This window comes from Thamnophis sirtalis, unplaced genomic scaffold, assembly GCF_051295495.1.
Source record: "Thamnophis sirtalis isolate CommonGarterSnake01/CBP01778 unplaced genomic scaffold, rThaSir2_p1.2 scaffold_1, whole genome shotgun sequence".
NCBI lineage: Eukaryota > Metazoa > Chordata > Lepidosauria > Squamata > Natricidae > Thamnophis > Thamnophis sirtalis.
The window spans coordinates 109008098-109032771 of NW_028261381.1; the positions used below are offsets into that span (position 1 = coordinate 109008098).

General features: G+C 37.2%; 1 protein-coding gene across 2 annotated transcripts in view; it reads left to right on the plus strand.

Moving 5' to 3' along the window:
• SUSD6 (sushi domain containing 6) overlaps positions 1 to 23784 on the plus strand; it is a 55903-nt gene extending 32119 nt beyond the window's left edge. For both annotated transcript variants that reach the window (XM_014060254.2, XM_014060255.2), the window contains exons 3-6: positions 6984 to 7181; positions 9172 to 9310; positions 14531 to 14958; positions 16750 to 23784. In XM_014060254.2, the coding sequence (XP_013915729.1) occupies positions 6984 to 7181; positions 9172 to 9310; positions 14531 to 14958; positions 16750 to 16775 (791 nt within the window). In that variant the 3' untranslated portion in view covers positions 16776 to 23784. The remainder of the gene's footprint in view (positions 1 to 6983; positions 7182 to 9171; positions 9311 to 14530; positions 14959 to 16749) is intronic.
• Positions 23785 to 24674: the final 890 nt, after the last annotated feature.

Consider the following 24674-nt stretch of genomic DNA (forward strand, 5'->3'; position numbering starts at 1 on the left):
AAGTATAATAACCATGAACTTCAAATCGACATTATGTAATCCTTAGAATATGAGATTTTTTTTTAAAATGAAAGAACAAGTTCTAATTTTTATGGCTGTATAAAGAATCATAAAATCTTGCAGCAAGTTTCTTAAAACATTAAATGGCTGCTCTGAATGGGATTCCCCCTCCACCAGCAGTCCAGAGTGTGACTTCATGTGATATTCTGAAAATTTTGATCAATGTACTGCATTGTGAAGAGCCCACTCAGAGCTGCTCTTGTGTGATTTCAGTTTTTCCAGGATGGGACAAGTAATTATTAGTAATTCCATATTAATTATATAATGATGCAAAAGTCTTCGATTCTAACAATGAATTTATCTAAATGTAGTTCTCTTGTTAAAGATAGCTTAGTGTCATCTTTAAATGGGATTATTTATTTATTTGTTTGTTTATTAATTCATTTACCATATTTTTCAGAGTATAAGACACACCGGAGTATAAGACACACCAAGATTTTGAAGATGCAATTTTTTAAAAAACGTTTTTGCACTCTGCGGACCTTCCAAAAACGGGCCAGTTTTTTGTCAAAAAAAAGGGCATGGATAGCCTTTAGGAGGCTTATAGAGTGCTCCTGGGGGCTGGAGGGGAGAGGCAAAAATGAGCAAAAAACAGCCCGTATACCTCAAATACAGAACACTTATCAGTGCCAGGTCTCCAGGAATTCTCTGGCATTTTTGTACTTGGCTTGATCTAAGATGCTCACAGTTGCACAATTGAAACTATGGTTGAATCTGTCCATATGTTGTGAAATTAAATAATTTTAATCATGTGTTTTGATTGCCAATTGATGTTCATGTATGCACTTTGCTAATCTTCTGCTGTCTCTATAGTGAAATTAGGAGTACTATATGAATGTTTGCATACTATCTCCTTTCTTAATATTGTTATACAGATTAATCTCTATCAAAGCTCATTGCTTTGTTTTCCAGATTTGCTGGCATAGTTTGAACTACAGAGTTTGAATAGCCATTTGGGTCTGGTTATTGAGGCTCCAGGCTAGAAAGCCAGAGACGTGAGGTCAAGTGCTGCCTTAGCATTAAAGCCACCTGAATGACCTTGGCCCAGTCAAACACACTCAGCCCACAGAGGAGTTGTGGTGAAAATAGGAAGAAGAGATATTAGATATGTTTGCCTCCTTTAGTAAAAATAATAAAGATGGGAGGTAGACACAGACAGACAGACAGATGTATCTCTATTGTATAGAACAGGGGTGTCAAACTCGGTTGCATTGAGGACCATATCAGGATTGTGTTTGACCTCAGGGGGCCAGGGTGTGTGTGGCGAGGGTGGGCTTGGCCACCTTGACAGTCACTTATGTCGGGGGCACCTGAGGGGGCCCGAGCGCTCTGCCAGTGAAAACATGTTCCTGATCTCCGTTTTCAGCTGGGTTAGCCTCCTGCAACCCTCTGCCAGCAAAAAAAGAGCTTGGGGGGGGCGCATGCGGCCCTCCCGAGCTCTGTTTCCTCTGGCAGAGGCGCCATGAGCTGGTCCTTTGCTGTTTCCAGAACGGCCCCACGGACCAGATCTAAGCATCCTGCTGGCTGGATCCAGCCCACAGACCTTGAGTTTGACAACCCTGGTATAGAATATCACTGTACTGCCATCTTTGATTGATCTCTTTGGAATCAATTACTCTGTCCATTGGTGTTCTTTAGTATACTAATTGGAGCATGGAACTTTTCTTTCTGAGTTCAGAGATCTTTTGGAAGACTTTTTTCTCTGTTTCTATTTACATCTTGATGTTTTTACTGATGTGATTGTAATACTACACCTTGTCTCTTCTAACAGGTCTCGGAAATTCTTTGTTAAGTTCCTTCTTGTGATCTTTGCCTTTCTTCACTTCGGCTTTTCTTCTCTTCTTTGTGGTGTTTGCTGTCACTTCTGACATCCAGTTTACTTTCTTTTGATGCTTAGTCCTTGGCAGTCTTTTTTAACATCCATCCTAAACAACTACTTTGATTTCATTCCACATTTCCTGTTAATGAGGTTCAGGACTTTAAAGTGATTCCCGATGTTCTCCTTCAAAATATGTGTACCTGCTCAAGATCATATCATGAAAACTGGTTGATTTTGTTCTACTTGAGCTTAAATTGGAACTTCCACATGAACAATTTTTTATTTGTTCCAAAGTCAGCTCCAGGCACATTTTTGCTCTTAAAACCACCAGTTATGTGTTGCAATAATATATAACCAATTTGATTTCTGTGTACTCAATCTGATGATGTCCATGTATATAGATGCTATTTTAGTTGTTTGGAGTCTGTGTTACCAATGAATGAGTCATTCTTATTTCATTTCTGCTTCCTAACTATATTTTCCTTTTATTTTAACTAGGTATCCTTATTAATTATTAGGTTGTAAATCAAAAGTTTGAGTTTACAGCTAAAGGTGTTACGTAGCATGGCAGCAAAATCCATAAATCTATTATAATTTTTACCACTTCTGATTTTAGTAAAGGTTAATGTTGAGACCTGCCATTGTTATCTGAGGATTACTAAGGGAACAAAAGAACGAAGAATGCTGCAGCTCTTAAGTGCAGGTGTGCTTTGGAAATTTAAGTTGAAAGAATCTTTCATGATGTTCATCTGCCTCCATCAGAACTATTCCATGTCTTTTGAGGCTTGATGTCTTTAATCCTGCTCTTCCAGTTCTCTTCACTGAAACATCCATTTTTTTCAAATCCTTACCTTTTCAGTGCCAGTTTCTTCCCCTTCTGTTACTTTGACTTCAGAAACTATATGTTTCTCAGCTCTTAGTTTGAACATTTGTTCCCACTGCTGCAGCAGTGTCAGTATTCTGAAGACCACGGGTGTCAAACCTGTGACATCACGTTGCTGTCATGTGACATTTTCCTCCTTCGCGGACCTGTAGTGGGCGTGACCTGCATGTGATGCATGTGGCCTGTGGGCTGCCAGTTTGACACCCCTGTTGTAGACCATCACCTATAGAACAACAGAAAATAATCAGCATATTTCATGAAAACTCAAAGCCTTCCTAAAGATCTCTACAAATATTAATAAAATCTCAAATCTCAAAAATCTCTCTCTTTCACTCATTCTGATCTGAAATCCCAAGCCATCTTTTTAGTAACATAATGATAATCATTTCACATTCTGTAATAGTAGGAGAAGCTTCAATAAATATAATCCAGGAATATTTCTACAATATTTTGTGACATATAACATTATTTCTTCAACCACTCTCATCCTAATGGAAACAGTTGTTAGAATTGCCAACATTATTTTTTTCTTTCAACATGTTATTAAAAGTGTTCTAAGAATGAACTAAATTAAAAGCACTGAGGCTGTTTTCTGATCATATTACATCAAAAGAATTTAAGTTAGTACAGGCATGTCCTAGAGGAGCTTATTCACCCGCCCATTTAATTCTGCTGCAAACTAAACCAGTTTTTAAAACTGAAATTTGACAACGTGTTGTGTTACATGGAAGGATTTACATTAAGTACAATGCATTCTGCGTTGCAAATAATTACTAAAGAGACAAAATATATACCACTCCTACATTTGCCTATGAGACTCAGTTTTGCTGTTCCCCCTTCTTTAGTTTTAAAAGCCTATCGGCAATTAATGGAAATAAGATTACATCATTGTCAGTGAGATTGGGTAGACATAATATTTGGGAGAGGAGGCAATTTTTGCCTGTTCAAAAAGTGCCTTTTTCAGATATTTTTAAAGGCCTGTCTATAATGATTGATTGCTTGCATTTGAGATGAATATTGTGCATTTTCTTTGTCTGAATGTGGCTGTTTAGCATTGCCTTTCTGGGTCTGATCCTACGATTAATGGCAAATTATCTGAAAATATTGTTATTGTTGTTACATTCCATAATCTTATTAAAATATGAAATGGATATCTTTTCCATTTTAGAAAGGATAGCCCTGTTGCTTTTTTAAGATACAGATTTTATTGAAATAGGAGAGCTCTATTGCTGAAGATACAGTATAGTCTTAGCTTGGCAAAGCAGACATATTACAGAAAAACATTTTAATAGATAGTTCTGTGTATGGCATAGCTTCCTCCATGGTTTCTTAGTGGCGGAGGTTTAATGAGCATGTGGTAATCCTAGTGTTGCATGTTAATTAAGGTAATCTAACTCTGTGCTTTTTGTGAATCTCCAGCTGGTGATTGCATTGGTGCAAGACTATAATTAGTCTTTATTTCCCTTTTGATGTCTTTTGTTTAAAAAAGTTTTGAAGAAGCTTGAAATGATTAGGCACATTTTATCCTGTGTATGTAACTGAATCTAATTACATAAATGTGTAGCTATGATTACATAGACAAACCCTTTATCTTGAATATGATCTCATTTATTCATTTTAGTATATTAAAAAAAGACTTCTTCATTATACACTCTTGATAGAGAAATAGTAATTTTTCAATTGGCACTGAATATGAAGAAGACCTCAGTGGAGCAATTATTACTTTGTTCTGTACTGTTAATTCAGTGCTCAGAATAAAAATTACACTCGCCCTCACTGTGGAAGAATCTGTGAAAGATTAATATTAATATGATTAATATTAAAGACAAATATTTGTTAAATAGCAAATGGGATTTTTCAAGAATAAAAACACTCCTGTGCAATAATTTATAACTGCTACTTCTGCCCTTTTAAAGCAGAAGTAGTGGTATCTGGTCTACTGAGTGATGGATTTTGTTCATTGTTCAGAGTAAAGTTCCTATCTGAAATCAGATCCACTGGATTTTGTCTGTTAAATTGAGGGCTTACTATAAGCAGAATCATAATTGAAGGGGTTCATTTATAAATATGGTAAATAAATGAATTTAAATCTATTTAAAAAATGTTTCTAGGCAAATCTTAGATTTCATCACAAAATAGCTTACACTACATCTGTCCAAAATCTTACTTTGACACTTTGGGACAGATTGTAGCATGTTGGAAACACCTGCATTTTATGAAAATTTCTAGCAAAGGGAAAAGAAGAGTTAGAAGGAGGAACACAATTTCTTTCATTTTACTAATTTACTAACACAAGCATATGGTATCTTAGCAAATACAATATGGTGGAACATTTTCTAGTTCACAGCTATGTTTATTAGGTGTTTAACTTGTATGTTAGGAGTATATTTATACGTATACATGACATGCAATTAAAAGCTCTTAATGCATTTGATTATCTTTATTATAGTACACAATGCTTTTACTCTAATGCATATATTAATGGACTAGAATATACTTTGTGGTGTTACTTTTACAATAACTGATGGTTTTTAACATTGCAGTTTTATTTTATTTAGTTATTTATTATTTTTCACATTTCTAAACCAGTCATTTGCCTCAAAGAGGAACTTTGGTGGTGTACAATAAAAAATCAAAATTTTAAAAAAGTATATAAAATTTAAAATGTTAAAATTAAGTTTTTAGAATTAAAATTATTATCTGTTTGTTCCACGGTTGCAAGATTTTCATATTTATAACAATATTGATGGGCTGTAGCAGTTTATACCTGGTTGTTTTTTTCTCATTTCTTCAAGGGGGAAAATAGTTTGGTTTTGTATGAGGAAATTATAATTTTAGTTTCATACGTGGAATACATGTATAGTCTGGTTATTTATAGAATTTGATAGTTTAGGAGAGGCTAAAACAAGTATTTTTATAATCAGTGGTCAGTCATCAATGGTACAATAAACTAAATATTTCTGTAGAAATAGACTTCCTACATCCCAACACATGATTAAATTTTATGTTCCACTGGTTTTTTTTTGCTATGTTTCCTGGAATGGGATGGGAGGGGATGGGATGGGATGGTCTAGACTGGATAGGGTAGGGCAGTGTAGACAAACTAACAGGCATAGTTACATTTGTGAATAATTACATTTGTTTTTATCTCTTTATTAATATAGTTTCTTACTGGACTTTACAGAAACTTAATAAATAAATATGATCTACTTTGAGTTGCTGTTCTTAAAAATAATCTTTTGTGGATTGTCTTCTGAAGAACAAAGTGCATTTAATAAATCCCTATTCTTGGTTATTGTTTGTTTATTCTGATGAGAAATATTAGTGGGACAGAGTGGGTGAATGGATTTCAATCTTTTTTATCCGCCTGCCTTTACTGTTGAAAATTGCTGCCAAGCCAACTGTGTTTTAGCTTGTGGTGATCAGGATAGGTATAACATTTTAAGCTACATAAAGTAGCAAGTTCAAATTCTTTTTTACCTTGGCCTTAGCTAAATCACTGCTTGAAGCTAACCAACTTCATAAATCCCACTGACCTTGTTTCCTAAAGGAAGGCTTGGCCTAATCAATGTCAAAATTTGTTGAATGCTCATTCATGATTCTCAAAAGAGAACATTTGTGTTCTCTTCATTAATTCTGTTCCTAGCAATTAGTACTTGCCTACAAATTGCAGAATTTAAAATAGGCTATCAATGTATGCCCACATTACTGTATGGAAAGTCCATGTCTTACCTTGTCATGTCCTCTTTTTATTTTTTGTTTTTCTAGTCCTATTATTTCTTGATAATTTTCCTATTTACTCTGTACTTATGACTTTGAATGGACATATGGAAATTGCAACAAACCTCTGGAATGAGTTGAAATAATTGTGATGGTCACCAGAAGCATTAATTACAAGCTAAATCTCAAGAAACAACAATCCTTTTAGGAAAGATTTCTGGCTTTTATCAGTCTAAAAACAAGATACATTTTTTAAAAAAGAACCTGCTAAAGGATATATTAGATGATTATTTTCATAGATGAAGATGGAGATTTGGGCCCACCATTCATACTTATCTCCTTCAGAGTAGCAATATATGCACAATCTTGTTATGTTTCAGTGTTTGTTGAAATGCTGTGATCCTGGGTTTACACATTAGTAGTAGCATTACACATAACAGTACACATTAATAGGATTTATTGCGTAAAAGCTGGGGTCATAGTTTCTGTTTTCCTTTGCAGACTGTCCACAGCCATCCAAACCTGAGAATGGAGGTTACAAATGTCATCCAACACCTTGCAAAGACCCACTGACATCTGACAGTGTCATAGAGTATTTCTGTGACAAAGGTTATGTATTGAAAGGAGATTATAAATATTTGACTTGCAAGAATGGCAAGTGGAATCCAGAACTGGAGGTTACCTGTAGACTTAGCCAAGGTCAGTATATCTGAGTGAATATGCTCACTTTTGCTTTTTGTGCTGTTAATTTTTGTCCGGTGTTTTCAGATACTGACATAAAATCCTAGCTACACCATAGGAGAGTATTGGGATAGATTCTCTCTAAAAAGAAATCTTTATTTCAAACTTATTTCAGTTCTCTATCAATTTAGCTTTTTTTTTTTTTGCTTAGAAAATTTATATAACTGCCTATTCTCTCACAGCGACTGTGGGCAGCTTATAAGCAATAAAAATACAGTACGGAGGGAAAAATACAATAACCACTCACTTGCCCCCAGTGACAACACACAGTCAAACAAGCCATTTGAAGGGCTCCACTATGCAGTATATTCCCCACGTAATTCAGAAAACTATAATTTGCCGAGGTACAGAAAATGTTTCCTAATATCTGCAGCTTTTCTGACTCCCTGTCTTAGCAGCACCAAACTTTTTGGGCACCAGGGACAGTTCTATGGAGAGTTTTTTCCCTGGACCAGAAGGGATGTGGTTTTGTGTGCTGCCTGCATCCTGCAGAGTCTGTGGACCGGCACTGGGGTGCAGCATACCAGAAACCGGGCTGCGCTATCAATGAAGGATGCCAAGCAACCCCAAAACAATAAGTCCTCCCCCTATAATAAGCCCAAGGCCATATTTCGTGGGGCAAAAGAAAATAAGACCCTGTCTTATTTTCGGGGAAACACTGTTTGAGAATTTGGGTGAATGAGAGTTATATTTCTATTGCTTTCTCGGGTTGTCTTCTGGAGTAGGGGGCCATATTACATTGAATAAATTAAATTTGTATCTCTTTTTGGTAGGTTATGATAGGTATATTATTTTAATATTATATGCTGTTTATTCTAAAGTTGGGTGGCTTCAGATTTTTCAAATTTGACAGATAAATGAAGCAAGTGCATAGCAATTAAATTGTAGAAGTACAATTAGAGGAAGGGATTTTTTATCTAACTTGACCATAGTTTGCTGCAAGGGAATGTTCTTTGCCCCATCTTGACACTCTTGAAAAGAATGTTCTCAAAAGCAACTTAACAATTGTGTCTTGCAAGATTTTCAGTTAAATAAGAATTCATTTCCCATAACATGAAGCAAAAAAAAAAAAGGAAGAAAATATTTGTCATGTTGTTCTAATTGACCTGGGTCACTGCAGCAGCAGCAGGGGAGGAGGAGATGTCACTTAATAGAAATTTATGGAAAAAACCAAAATCCCTGAATGAATGTTGAAGCTGAAATGTTCGTGTTCAGTGGAAAAACTGAGCTTGGGACTTTTCTACCTTCTAAAAACAAAGCTTTTAACATAATAGGAATAATACCAATCTCCTTATTGTCAAGCTTTGACTTGACAGTGGAATGTTCCCACAACATTCTGCCTATAATTTCCAGTAATACTGATTTAGTCATATAGTCATATTCAAACTTACAATTCAGCTGCTTATTTTTTTCCTCTTGGAATTAAAAAATAAATTTCAAAAATGTAATCATTATAGTTTTGTAATCTTGTAATCATTATAGTTTTGACTTGCATCCAAATGATGTTAAATTCAGTTAGCCTAAAACAAGAAGCCTGGGGTTATCAGAGAGCTAAGATAGCCTGGGAGTTCAGTTGAAAGCAACATGACTCAACAACCAGGTACAGTCTCTCTGAGAATGTTTCTCTCTGAATATAATCACAGCAGATTTCACCCAAACCAGGCTTCCATGAGAAGAAAACTGCCTATGCAAACCTTTTACTGTCAGGACTGAGTCAGTGGTGGGATTCAGCCAGTTCGCACCACTTTGGGAGAACCAGTTGTTAATTTTATGAGCAGTTTGGTGAACTGGTTGTTGGAAGAAATCATTAGGGCAGAGAACCACTTGTTAAATTATTTGAATCCCACCACTGGACTGAGATTATTCAGGAATCCTGCCTTAGTTATAGGAAACAGCTGCTTCCTAAAGAGAAACCATTGACTTGTTTTTTGTTTATTTGATATCATAGATAAAGGTTCTCCTCCAAGTGTAGGAGTACCCACCTTATCCATAGTGGCTACTACAGCAAGTTCAGTCGCTTTCATCCTTCTCCTAGTTGTATTGTTTGTTTTGCTACAACCAAAACTGAAGTCATTTCATCACAGCAGGTGAGTTCTTCAGAATTTGTGGGGGTCTCCTCAATAAAAGAGATTTTTTTGGGGGGGGAGGTTGTGCTTGATATTAAGCAGAGGCAGCCATTGTGACTAGGTGAAGGCTGTATCTGCTGGAGTTGATGCTGCTGCTCACTTTAGTAAATTGGTAAGATTAGAGTGGTATGTATACCAAATCAATGTCCAAAGTAACCTAAACCATGCAAATTAAAGGCCAGTGTTCTCAGAACACTGCATCTTGGCCTCTCAGAGCCAAGGTGGCGCAGTGGTTAAAAGCAGCACTGCAGGCTACTGCTAGATCAGCAGGTCAGCGGTTCAAATCTCACCGGCTCAGGGTTGACTCAGCCTTCCATCCTTCCGAGGTGGGTAAAATGAGGACCCAGATTGTTGGGGGCAATATGCTGACTCTCTGTAAACCGCTTAGAGAGGCCTGAAAGGCCTATGAAGCGGTATATAAGTCTACTGCTATTGCATGCTACAATTGACTTAACTGCAGAATAGCCTGAGAGATAGCACAAGAGTTATGTACTGCAACCACTAAAAGGTTAGAATAAATCATCTTGTTGATGGTAGAAGCTCTTTGCGAAGGTGACATCATCATCAGCTGCCTTTGAGGGGCAGATGTTTATGCATGTAAATTAGATTAGATTAGATTTATTAAATTTATATGCTGCCCTTTTCCCCCGAAGGGGATTCATTGGATGGGGAACCTGTTCAGATGCTGCTAGGTCTTGACATCCACAGCTATGCCAGTGAAAAATAAAGAATGCTAGAAATTGGTAATATCTAGAAAATTTTAGAATCCACACTCATGATGTAAATGCTTATAAGTACAGTATGGTGATATGTGTATCATTATTTTATTGACCCAAAGTCATACATTCTTTTTCTGATTGTTCCTTACTGTCGTCTTTTGAGTTTTTCCTCCAATCTCTTTTTTTATACTTCAGGAACTCATTCTGTTAGGCAAAAAAAAAATTCCTTGGGAAAACTATTTCCGTTTTGATCTTGAAGATAACAGTCACAAATCCAGTTGCAAAGGAATAGCTGGATTCTGTGGTGTAATACATACATGGTCAAATTTTGTTTTTATTTCCAGGAGGGATACATTAGATTTTTCAAAGTACATTGCTCTCAATAGATCCTAATTATCAAGGTCTCTTCAGTAGAAACTTTACCTAAGGTTTATTGGAGGGATTCAAAATATCCAAACTAAAACATTGTGTTTTCCAGGCTATCTATATGGTCAACAGGCACCGCTGTCACCTCTGTAACTCTGTTACTCAAAAGCCAAAGGAAACCCTGGCTTTCCTTCCATTCTTGGAGCTGGGAAAAGAAATTTGTGCTTTGTTTGCTCCCTGCCTGCTTCAACGTTCCAAGGTTGGGAGGAAGCTTGGAATTCCTTGAGCTCACAGACTGTTGCAGTATGTTTACTCTGGCAAGCACAATATGGAAACAGCACTTTGGGAGAAGAGGGAGTTTTGTAAACAGGCTTAATTAGGCTGGAGATTTCATTGATTTTATTTAAAATGAACAGTTATCATCACTGCTAATAGGTACTTCTATAGTCCAGACTACTTGTGTATTATTCTCTGAGATAAAGAGAAAAAACAGTTTCCTGCAATCTTACTTGTCTAATTTTTAAAAAACAATTGGCCAATATATCAAGTAGTAGACACATAGTTGTTTGCCCTCTGTTCTTATACCTGAAGCTGGAAAAACCTGATTCAGGATAGAAATGTCTCTTAATGAAGAAGATAATGCAACTTCAAGGTTGCATGCCCATCATATCCTACAACATTATTCAATGAATAAAATGATTAAAATTTTGTAGTGTTTTCTTTGAGTGGATTATGATAAAAGCACTACTTTGTACCTTTATGACGAATTCCCATGGAGAGTTTGCCCCATCTGTTTTTCCTTGTATGCTTTGCTTTCTTAAGATAGTAATCAGAGGAATAATATTTATGTTTAGTCCAAGTAGTTCTTTCTCTCTTCCAGTCTCTTATATAAAAAGCTATGAAATTTAGACAAGATCTTGTGATCCAGTGGAATTGTTTATTCATACCTGCTTTAAGTTCTCATTTGCAATATTAATGATAGTGCTGGCCTCTTTTTTAATTTTCAAGAAATTTTTCAAACATCAGGATCTTTTCCAACAACTCTTACTTACATGTTATATGGCAAAAATAATTATTTAGTCCTTTGGGTGTGCTGACTGATTCTGCTTCTATACTGTTGAATAATTTATTTTTCTTGCTGTCCAATGTTAGAGGACCCAGTACCTGCGGGGAAAAATGCTAGGGTGATGCTGCTGTCCAGTGTCCAATTTTTCTACCCCCACAGTTCAGTAACATTGTTTTTTTCTTCAGCCTTTTTGATCCTCCAACTTCTTCAGTCATATAGTTTAACAGTAGGCAATTTTGTTGGCAGTATGATGTCTCTCCACTTTAAAAGTTTGTCTAGATTTGTCATAGCCTCCTAGTAGCTGGTACGCCTTTAATTATGATTATAGTAACCAATCCTTTGGATTTTTGATCCAGGAAGATAGTATGTGTTGCTGCTGCTTCACCTGTTTGCATTAGGTGATCTTGCAAACTGGACATATTTTTTGTATTTTGAATCAGACTGGCTTTTCCATTCTGTTTTTAAAACTTTAGCAAGGAATTCCTTAAGCCTTCCTGACTGCTATCCACCAGGTCGTATCACTTCAATCTATTTGAGGGTATCAATATTTCTTACAGCAAATTTAATTCTAATTTATGTTTTCCAATCCAGCACTTTTCATTTTATGTTCTTCATATTAATTACCTAGATAGGCTGATGGTGTACAATCGTAGTACACTCCTCTCCCAATTTTGAACCCAATGTGTTATTTCATATTTCATTTTAACTAGATGCTTCCTAGATGCCATAAAAGTTCTCAAAATATTCAGGTAGAGTAGTCAAACCCTTGTGTTTAATAGCTATCTGCAGTTCATTGTGGCTGACACAGAGATATTAGTAAAATAAATACAACAAAAATCAGTGGCTTTTAGGGGACCTTCTTGCCTTTTCAGTTATCCATGTAATCTGTGTAATACATGCAATTGTTTGGTAGCTTGAACATCTGGAATGCTTGTCGGTTTTTTTTTGGGGGGGGGGGTGTTGTTTTAAATACAGATTCCTATTTATGATTCTCTGGCCACTGCTGTGTTTTCCACATGAACTGTCAGCAGTATTTTAGAATATCATCCTTGCAAAATAAGAAACAGTTCCACAGGTATTTCACAAATTCCTGCAGCTCTGTTCATAGCAGTATTTTCTAGGGCCCATTTAACTTTACTTTCAGAAAATGTCTGACACTACACATTTTATACTGTGTTATAAATCAAATGGCCGTGTTTGAAGTAGACTTCTATAAATTGTATTCACTTTTCAGATCTTGCTCAGTTTTTGTGAAATGTGTTTGGTTGTAGGAAATTCAGATCTATGTCTGGAGATTTTACAGTTCATTTTTTCAGTACGCTTTGGCAAGAAATACAGGCTGCAGATAGTGGTAACGTTGCCAGTCAGTCTGGTGGTTGTTAGGTAGTTGCTTGGTGAAAAAGCTTGGATGCAAGATAAAATTCTAAGTATTTCTAATTATGAAGTCCCTTTAAGTAAAATTAGATGTGTGACTCACAGTTTACCTGGCAGACAGTATCTGTCAAGTTAGTCCATAGTTCTGACTCCAGCAGAGATGGCTAATCTACAGAATTCTAACGAATCTAACATTAGAAAAGAATATACGCTTCCTTAATTGACTGTGGGCCCACGATAGCATGAGAAATTGATTATCAATAAAGCCATTCTGCTTTTCTTTATTTAATTCTAAAGTAATTTGCAATTGAAATGTAATAACCAAATCACATCTAATCTCTCTTTTCATCTGCATCCGGTATTTTAGCCATAGTGCAATTATTATTATCTCTGAGCTCTGAGATAGAAGTCTTATAATTCTATCCCAGCTCATTTATGAATTTACTAGGTGGTGATAGATACATTTTTACAGAGTCTCTTATTTCCTCTTTTATTTCTATCTTACATTGTTGGGTTAAGCCTTACTGGGAAAATAAGGGGGGCTTTTAAATCTGAAATACCCAAAAAGGGTTTTGGTTCCCAGATTGGCCTGGCATTGTCGTGACGCTGTAGTTGGTTTGACAAGATGGCAGACATTTTCCCTCCAAAACTTAGAGCTGGAATGGGAGAAATCTCATTATGACCATAATGATTCCTTCCTATTTCTGCAGGTTTAAACTGGAAACAAGGTTGAGTCCCCTCATGCTCACCAACTAGTACGGTAGTGGCATATTGGTCATAGAAAGTACTTTAAAGCCTAATAATGTCTGTGAGGGAAACATTGTAATGAAACAGTAGGAATATAAAGTTCTGAAGTAACATGTTCAACAAATTTAACATAATGTTAAATGCATAAAGGGCACCTGAAAGCCTATAACAGGGGTATATCAGTCTTAATTGGAATGAAGACCCTAGTCCCTCAGTATTAAACAAGAAGGGTTTATTTCAGCATAATTTTTGTTCAAGAATTTTAGGTCCAGATCTATGTTAGCAACAATTTCATAAGCACATCGATTTTAGGAAGAAAAGTTTGTGTTGCTCATTAAAGAATTGACCTATCTCATTGAAAATAATCCCAAAATGAACCATATCTCTACTTTAGGCTTGTTAAAACCTTCTCCCATTTAATGTCCTATAAATAGATACATTAGGGTTTTTGGGTATATATGTGCCTTTGAGTCAACGTTGACCCTCGATAAGTACTTGCAGTTTTCTTGGCAAGATTTCAGGGGTGGTTTGCCATTATCTCTTCCTAAGGCTAAGAGAGTGTGTTTGGCACAAGGTCACCCAGCTTGTGCCTTCGCGTGGGACTAGGAACTCATGATCTCCCAGTTTCTAGCTTTGTATTTTAACCACTACACCAAATTGGCTCTCACCTTACAGTTCACTAAATATCTGATGGCTATGCTAGTTTGAAATGGTGCTTGAGAATTCTAAAAAAATTGTGATCCTAAGACATTTGGAGGAAACCAGAGAACAGACATGGTTTATTACTTATACCTTTACCTCTGAAACAAGAGTGAAGCAACTAGGATTCCTAATCTTGTATATGATATTGTTCCATAAAATGCTGCTTATGTCATTGTGTCTAAATATTTCTTTGAATTCCAAACACAGGCGTGATCAAGGTGTTTCGGGGGACCAGGTTTCTATTATGGTGGATGGAGTTCAGGTAGCTTTGCCATCTTATGAAGAAGCTGTCTATGGCAGTGCTGGAAACTGCATACCATCCTCAGATACACGGATACAGATCGTCCTTTCAGAAGGAGCTGGACAGAGCGAGGAAAGGGAAATGCAACAGCCACCACCAGACCAAGTGGGTCCCAGTGGCTTTATTAGGGAGGATGAAACCCCTGGACGCTCTGGATTGTGTGAAGCGGGCAGCTCTCACCATTCAGAAACTGTTCTAGTGCATCAGGCGACCACATCTTCCTGGGTGGCTGGCACATCTAGTAGTAAATCTGGGCACAAAGAGACTTCAGACTCAGAAAACAGCGATGTACAAAGCCTTTTATCACTTGCTTCCTCAGAGGAATACATGGATGGTAAGTAATGTGAAATAAATCTTGAATCTGAATTTATATAACTGGAATAAAAATGAATGTAAATCCTACAATCTCCATTTATTCCTTCAATCAAGAAATTACAAAAAGTAGCATAGTCTTCAGAGAAAAACTGTTTCAGAACCTTTTTATTATCCATCACCTGACTATCTTTCTGATTTATATAGCCGTCCATCTCAGTATATGACTCTGGGTGACTCACAAAAAATTAAAAAGAGTATAAAAACATGAAAACAACACAGCTAGTTAAGAACAATGTATAATCATGTATAAAATCTACAATAAAAGTCATAGCTAGAAGCAGTCACATCTGACTATAACTGTCAATGTAGCCATGGGATAGGCTCTACCACACTCCCAGGTTCTCATGCACATTGCAGAACCATGTTTTCAGGACCTTGTGAAAAGCTAGCAGAAGCCACACACGTTGTGTTTGGAGTAGTGCAATTCCAACCAGGACAAGAAGTGGAAAGTTCCCAAAGCCAGGTGTCCCTAAGACCACTCAATTTTGCTTGGGTTGAGCTGAAGCCTGTTATTCCCCATCCAAATCCCAGAGCTTCCAGATACTGAGATTGGACCTCCACAACATCACTTAAGGTAGAAATGTAAGCTGGGTGTTGTCAGCATACTGATGGCTTCTACCCCATATCATTGGGTAATCTCATCCATTGGCTTCACGTAGATGTTAAACAGCAGTGAAGAAAGTATCATAACCATGTAGCATCCCACACAGAGATCTCCTTCCTAATATATTCTCCCTAACAACTCCATAGGGTTGTCCATTAATAGATTTAATTGCAATTTTCTGTGCATTTCACAAAAGTACACAAGCCAAACAAAAAACAAACCCTAGTCTTGTATTCAGGATTTACTAATGCAGGATTCTAAGATGCATAATTTATTTCATCTACAGTCTTTATTTATTCTGGTATAGAAGTTTAGAAATCCAAAACTAAACTTTCATGCATTTTGAACTCAAGAATACTTTAATACCTATTGAAAATACCTATTAGGCCTTCCTCCATTACTTTTCTGCAGCACTTTTACATTAATGGGCGTCTCCTGACCACAGAGTTATTTATGCTTGGAACTGGACAGTTTCTCTTCAGGCTGGCCACAAAAACCTAACCCTAGTGCATTTTCTTTTTAAAACGAGGAGGTAAACAGGGTGTTGTTGTTTTTAATCAGCCAGCTAATATGTAAGAGAGTGGCAAAACCACCCAATAGAATGACTGGAGATGTGTGGATGGTAGTGACATGGACCTCCAGGACGGAAGCTATGAGAAGGCATCCCAGGAGGTGACAGAAGGGGGAAGTTCTTCCAGTGAAAATCTGCCTATTCTATGGCACCAGATGACATAGTGCACAATTATTTTACAGTATTTTCTCTAGACCAGAAGTTCAACTGACACAGGGCAAATCAGTCTCTGACTGGTACAGTTCTCACTATTGGAAGGAACCTTACTTAGTCTGATCCGAAGATTAGGAAGAATGAATAAGCTTTGTTCTCTTGTCTGAGTCAATCCAAAGAAGCTCTTATTATTGGACTCTAGGGCTTTTCTAAGGGAAAGGCCTTGCCAAAACACAGCCAGTGAAAGTTTTAAGGAATGCCAAGCTTTTATAGAAACTTGGCTGGTTAAACAAGAACTTTTGTAACTCCAGTGGACTTCATAGACTTCTCAGACTCTATCAGGGCTATGCTGGATTGCCTTGAAACCTGGAACCGAATAGAAAGATGATCTAACATCCTTTTCTCTCTCTCCCTCCCTCCAGATATTCCATTGTTGAAAGAAGCATGAGGGTTGCAACAGTCATCAAGTCTACACTCTCTAGTTTCCTTTTTGGAATGATGAGCGCTTCGTGCTGGCTTTCCCTTCCCTGAAGTGCTGCACCCTGAATATTTCCAGAAAATATCCCTTAGTTGAAGATCCAAAGGATGCCATCAAGACACCACCTTCAGTACATCAGTGGGGTGCACCGGTGCCAGCTATCTTCTCCATCTCATTCTATAAGCATTAAAGGAGGGCTCTAGAGACTCAAGTTCCTCCAGCCTCTCCTCTTTCCCAGACAGATGACTTTGAGTACAGTCTCTGGAGAGTTGCCATTTACTTGTGCCTTGCTCCTTCTCACACTGGCTCGCTGCAATTTCTCATAGGCCTTGCTAGTTTCTGGATGTCTCAGAAAGCAGGGTCAAACCACAGCTTGTTTTGTTTTGGCGCAGATGGTTTTGTTCTATTTATTAACTACATTACGAAGGCAAGAAGAATGCCTTGAGATGGCCTGAGTGGGAGGGAGCTTATAAAAGTCACACATACTGGTTGTAGACCTCAGGTGTTGAAAATTGTATAATCCATAATGTAACTGCACATCCACACATGAATACGCAGTGCTGGCTGTGTTAAAGGGAATTGCTACTGGCCACTTTAGAAAAATAGCTTAGGCTGCTACTTGTGCTTTGTTTTCCTCAAGGGTGAAGTGACTGTACCTCTCATATATTTGCATTCATTCTTTTCTTTTTTCATTCCACCACATCCACTAGGACATTCTTTATCTCTTTGAACATGCTGTCTGGCATACATTGAGGGCTGCAGAAAACTTTGAGAAATTCCCTTGTATGTAGCCAGATTTAAGAGCACTTGCATGGCTAAGCCCATGGCCTCATACTATCAGCAATACTGTGGCCGCATTACAGCTGATCCAAAGCCTTCCATCTTTGAGTATATGATTGGTTTAGTCTCTTTCAAATATCAGTAGAACATCCGTTTGTTGCGTTTGAGTAGCATTATCACCTGTCACATGCGTTTCTGTATCAACTCACCAGAGTGGTTTTGGCATTTCTACTTTATTTTGTTGCTGTGGTTGATTTCTGTCCTTGTGGAGGTATTGCCAGGGCCTGCATTTTCTTCAGCTAGCAACTGTTAATTTAAAGTATTGATCATGGTTAGCAAGTATTTAGCTTTTGAAATTGGTATGTCCAATTGCCTTGAATGAATTAGTGATAGCCTGCCTTAAAAAAGAGCCATGCTGCTGTTTGTTCAGATGCAAGATCCTCCCTTCCTTGACATGCTTTATTTTGGTGTGTGTGTGTTGCCTTCTGCATGCTACTTCCACTTGGAAACTTCTTACTATGCAGGGAACATGCTTGTTTACCTCACGTCCTCTCGCACAAGTCTGCTTTTGCTCTTGTTTTTCTAGCTATCTGTGAACGTTTCTTGATGACATTATGGAAGTACTGATTCAATAGCTTTTCTTCAAGTGAACCTCCCAAATCAAGACTTTTTGTGTGATTTCCCAAAGATTTGTACAACAGACGTAAGCAGCTTAAGTACCAGTTCTCCACCTTGTCCCAGCCCTGGGGACATGCCAGCTGCAGGCATAAAAAACTTGGAAGGGGAAATAGCTTTTGCCTCTTTGGATGGCCGCCCATAATCCCTGATTTAAGGTGGCCTGCACAAGCTCAGAATTATGAGTATTCCTGCGAATATTCCTGACAGAAATTTAACATTGAAAGCAAATACTTAGAAAACCACAGCTTGCATTTTATCAAATAATAAAGGTAAAATATCTGACCTTTGTGAATATATTCCTGCAAATTTGTAGGGTAATGTATATGACAATCTTAAGGTGTAGAGTAGAATTTGCTGTGGCAATGTGACAAAACTTTAGAACTCTGCGTGGTTTTTTTTAATCCTTCAGGATGTGCAGAAGTACTGAGTAAACCAATAATTTGCTTGCTTTTAATAATGTGACAGAGGCAAACAATTCTGGATTTTCCTGGGGCTTGATACTGGTATCAATATATATTGCATTGCCTTTGATTCTGCTCTCTTGTAAGTGAATGGTTACATATCAAATATATATACATACATCTCATTATGTAGAAGATGTTCCAGTAACAGTTAGAAAGCAAATGTGAAGGAAGAGCCAGCCATAACTAGTATTATACAGATGTTAATAAGACTGTGCAAATCATTTGAAAGAGCTGCATCCAGTTACAAGTCTATGTACAAAACACCTCTTCCTCAATCAAACAAAAATCTTTTTCCAAGTTTGTGCTGCCGTTTCCAGCTATCTCTACCTGTTTTTCCCCAATGGCTACTTTAGTGAAAAGAGGAGCTTTGATTGAGATCCCACAAAGTTAGAAGCACTTCTTTTGGAGGAGTTTTACTATCCTAATGGCTAGGGGCATATAATTTCTTAAACCAAATAACCACAATATTGTTTATCATGCTGTATAGCCTAGCTATTGTGGTTTATAAATGTTGGTGTATGATTTATCATGGTCTGTGAACACAGCCAATTAACTTATTCGGTAAGATTAAGTAACTCTGGCTTAGTGCAGTGGTAAATATTTTGGTTGAGATGGAGATGTTTCAAAGTATATAGAGTGACATTTATCTAATACCAATTTCTTTCTGGACTCATATGACTGGATTAGCCTTGAATATGAATCTTCTTTCTCACTCAGCTGTGCAGTTTTTAAACCATTGCATTTTATGTAAGAACTCTGAAATAATGTGTTTTCATTCCATCAAACAAAATTTACAATCCTGTGTTTCCATTCAAAAGAAGGGTTTTGGTGGAGCAGATCATATTGTTAGCTTGGATGCTAATGGGAATTATGCAAGGAAGGCATGAAAGCACTAGCATCCTCCCTTTTTAATATGTAGCCAGCATGTTCTGTGTACTGCATCTGTATTCTCTGGAAACCTTTAGTATAGATAATCTTTATAAAGATTTGGGTCTTAATATTTTACCTGAATAATTTATAGCTGGATTTTGTGGTTTTTTCAGGGCAAGAAATAGCTTTCCTTTGTAGAAAACTGAATTTTGAAGATAAATAAAAATGCCATCTTCAAAATTGTAAGTTTCTTTTCCCTTTAAAATCTAATATTCTCAGGTTCTTGATCTGATTGGCAAATTCATATAAAGCAAAGATACCAATAGTTGTTAAGTATATGCTGAGGGTATCTGCTTAAGATGTAAATGAATAGAATATTTTTTTAATTGACATGAAAGTTCTTGACGCATCAAAGACCATTAAGTAGTTGGAAGGGCTGCTACTCCAATACTGTGTAGTTCTTAGGTGCCTAATTGTTCATTTAACTTTTTGCAGCCTTTTATAGGGAGAACTAGATGCTGCAAGAGCACACTTTGTGCCTTGCAGGAATAAAATGTGGTTCTGGTTTTTAAAATGTAAGCTTTTTCTGAAACTTAAGTCTCCTGGTTAATCTTGTTCTTCTGATGAATGAATGCTCGCCATACCATCCCCCCATTTTATTACAAATCCTGGTTGGTAGATGAACCCATGAAACTGCCTTAAAGTGACTTAGATTGGTCTGTCTAGTTCATTGGTGTTTGGTTTTTTGTTATTACGGAGGGTTTTTTTTTTTTCATTCCAGTAGTTATCATTGGAATGAGTTGGTGAACATATGGATCTTATGTCAACTGTAGAAATTAACCATAGGACCTTTTTTCTCTTCCACTGAGAAAAGTTATTTCCTTATTCTTCCACCCAATACATCCTAAAAACAAGACATTTAACTTCAAACGCAGTGCTGCTTTTCTGTGGTAAATACGTATCAAGTGGATTGATGCACACTATAGAAAGCTGCCCTTTAACGAGGATGTGAGGCCTAAGCACTCCATTTTTCTCATATATTAATGATCAGTATAATATCAGTATCTTAAAACAGCTGCCATTCTTACTACCATTGCAAGACTAGATGTGTAGAGGACACATCTTTCCCAGCATTTCCTCCTTTGAAGGAAAAGCTGAAGCTTGAGAATCCATACCTGTTAAAATAAACAGGACTATCAAGTTCCTTTTTTATTTTCTTGCCCTGGTTTTTGAAGTTTCGTATAAAATAAGAAGTTGGGGAAGAAGTTTGATTGAGAATGAATTTGCTTTTGTGTTTTAATATTTTAAAAACTGCACAATAATACAAAAAATATACAGGTAATCCTCAAGTTACAAATGTAATAAAGCCTGCCAATTACATTCATAATCTGAGGATTCGTTAATTGTATCATGTTAAATGAATGATCCCCCTCTGCTTTCCCCAATGTATTTGTTAGTCAAATGCACAGGTTATTAAGTGCACATGAGGTATCTCAGGTTGAGGAAGACCCATGGGGGTGGGGGATAGTGCTGGAACAGGCCATCCAAGGCATCCCCATACCCACTGAGATATCTCATACTTCACTTGCAATCCCTTGGGGTCCCCATAGTTCCTTGGCCCTTTTCCGCACCAACCCTGTATCACCAATCGCTCACTTGCCTTTCGAAAATATTCAGAGTTCCAGAACAGGCTGACCCACATGACAGAAAAGTGGCCATCTTTTTCTCAGATGCTTCTTTTCCTTAGATCTTGCATTCTTAACACACGTTTTCGCATTTAGAATGAAATCGTCTCTAAGAACGTGAGATCTAAGGAAAACAGGTTCATCAGTGTCTGAGTAAAAGATGGCCACTTTTCGGCCACGAGGCCACCATCATTTGGTCCCATCCTGGGCGGTGCCACGGGTGCTGCTGGGTGGCTAGTTTGAATGAGTGGCTTCGGGGATTGGGGTGCAAAAGCAGCAGCAGCCAATCAACATGGGGCATTTTTTACACTGTTTTGACTAGAGAATAAGGCAGGAACCGCTTGGGGGGATTATGGTGGAAATTCAGCAGATGTCGTCAATCAACACAGGGCATTTTTTGCAGTGTTTTGGCCGGAGGAAGAGGCAGGACCACTTTGCAGTTGGGCAGCTGGCTGGGGCAGCAGCGGGAAATCCGAGCTGAAGCCGGGAACACCCGAGCCCCTCTCAGTTAGCCAGTCATTGTAGCTGGTGGGTGCCATGCCTGAGAGTCCCATGCTTGCTCAGGTCCTGCAGTGCTTTGGGTGCCAAAGCCTGAGGCATACTCTCTGACAGCGGCGAATGGGCATACCAAGCTCTCCATCTCTCTGTCTCCACGGTGGCAATTGGTGAGGTCCACATGGGTTGGGGAGGAGCAGTGGGCTAGCAAAGCAGGCCTAGTGTCTGTGGAGATCCAGTGAGTCAGGATGGGTGGGGAGAAAAAAACTGAAGAACATTGGATGCTTAAGGGCAGGCTGCATTCTTCTGAGTCCTCTTCCCAGAAAACTTTTTTTAAAAAATACTGGACCACTTTTTAATGATTCAGATTTAGTTATTTTAAGTAAATAAATTATAATAATCACTTCCTGCTATTTGTGACAGATATGAGGGGTCTGTAAGTCCATTTTCTGATTAAAATGTCACATCAGTGTCAGCAGCCCTCAGACACTGGATAGATGGGCAGCTAGGACTGCAGCTTGAAAAATCTTGCACAATCTATTAGTAGTTTCCACTTCCTTGCTACAAAATGCTTTTTTTTAAAAAAGTCTCCAGGAATCTCAGTACTATTTCAGTTTTTCTTCTTTTTCTGCTACCTGTAATGTTTACTCATTTCAAGTATACTAACACAAGAATAACCATGATACTAATTAAAACATTTACAAGGTTTGTGTGTATGGAAAGCGGTTCCAGAACCAAAGATGTTTTTGTTAATTGTGCTAGGTTGAGTAATAGTGCATACACAACTGTGATATGTAATCCTTATATCCTCATTATTGTGAGGTGAGTGTGTCGATAGAGTGCAAAAAAAATAGTACTACTGTGTCCTCGCATTGTTTTCAAATATAATGTACCCATACAGTTTTTAGACGTTGCTTAGAAACATAGAAACAGGCCATGTGTCACATCTAACTCATACTTTACATGACAGATCATAACTGGATTTGCAATAATTATTGCATTGTATGCCAGTAAACACACAGACATAAACTTATCATCTGTGGTCAACCTCAGGTCCCAGGGCTTGTGTTCTGCAAATCCCCGAGAAGTACATGGCATTTTCTTAACATTTTAATCTTAACTACTGCATACAGTAGATGCAATTGCAATGCTGTGAATCAGGTTTCAGTTTCCATTATTACTCATGTGTATTACACACACTCCCAAAAAGAGCAACGTGCTTTTAAGGGGCAAGTTGGAAATCATTAATTTGGCACATCACACCGCATTTAGTGGTATTTTATGGATTTCAAACCCATCTCTGCTTTGTTTCCTAGATGCTTTATAATTGTTTTTTGAACTTGATCACTTCTTTCGTGTTATTAGGATTCCAGAGGAAATACCATTGGATAATGGAAAAACCTCTGTGCTAATGTAAATTATTTTTCCAGCTGGTGAGCTAAGGAGCATAGCAGTCAATTTCTGCTGGAAATTTGACTGTTACGCTTAATTTTTCATGAAAGCTCAGACCAAACATCCTGTTAGAACAAACATTCAGGCAGACATTTACACCATAATGCAGATGACAGGCTGCAGGTAGCTGGAGATACAAAAGAGGAAAACCTGGTTGCCTTCAGTGCTTTTATTTGTAATCTGAACTGCATCACTAAGGAATTTATTGGAATTTATTTACAGAATGGTACTCGTATATATATATCTATATCTATATATATATATGGGATTTTAAAGATTCTATAATACTGTGCAGGATGGATCTATATATACGTGTGTGTATGGGTATGTGTGTGGGTATGTAGATAGATGATAGATAGATAGATAGATAGATAGATAGATAGATAGATAGATAGATAGATAGATAGATAGATAGATAGATATAGATATATATAGATCCATCCCATACATTGCAGTGGGTGTGATGATAGTATTTTAATATTTGTACAAAATTTAATTTAATTTCAATTCTATGTATATAACTGCATTTCTAAATTAAAATACCTTTTGAAGTCAGTTGGTCATGGTGTGGCTTTTTTTTTTCCTATTCATATACAAGCAGCATTTTGAATAGATATTTCGAAGTGATTTCTTGAAAGAGCACCTGGATAATGAACTTTTTTTCTGAGACAGAAAACCTATTGCTCCAATAGACACATCACATTTCATTTAAGGCAATCATTTAGGCTCAGTTCAGCAACTTTTTTTTTATTGATTTGATTTAGAGGCTGCCCTATTCCAGAATGATTTGGTATAACTTACAATGGAAGGAGGAGAAAAGCCCACATATGCCTCCAGACAAACCATGTATCCATAATTTTAACGCCTTTTGTGAACTCAGCAATTTTATGTCGCCAAAACGTACAAACTCTAAAACATTTTTTCTGCGTTCAGCCTTCCTTCGTTACCATACTTCTCTTAATTCAGACAAGAGTTTCCTTCAGTATCCCGTTCTTGGCATTTATCTAGGTTGTAGAAAGAGTAAGAGAAAATGTGAGAGGAAATTCAATATCTTTCCTTACATTTCCCAAATGTTTTAAGCAGTAATTTAGAATTCTCCTTTAATTTGTTCCTGGTAGATTTAGTAGATAGGGTTGCTTGGTGATGGATCAAATATTTTGTGTATTAAAAATGGCTCGAAGTAATTTTCTTCCACTTTTACATGTTTTTTCTGTCTGTATGGATGTTTTAATCCAGATACTGGAATTGGGAAGTTTGGTAAAGACACATTAAAAAAGGAGCTGACATTTTGTTATGCCTATTCTAAAAATTAGAGGTGAGAAGAAAGCATAGATATGGTAAGGCCAGAAAAAAATGAATGGTGTGTAGCATTACTTAATAAAACAATGCAAAGGATAAACATGAGCATTCAGAAGAACATTATCTCTATACATCAAAGTAGAAAC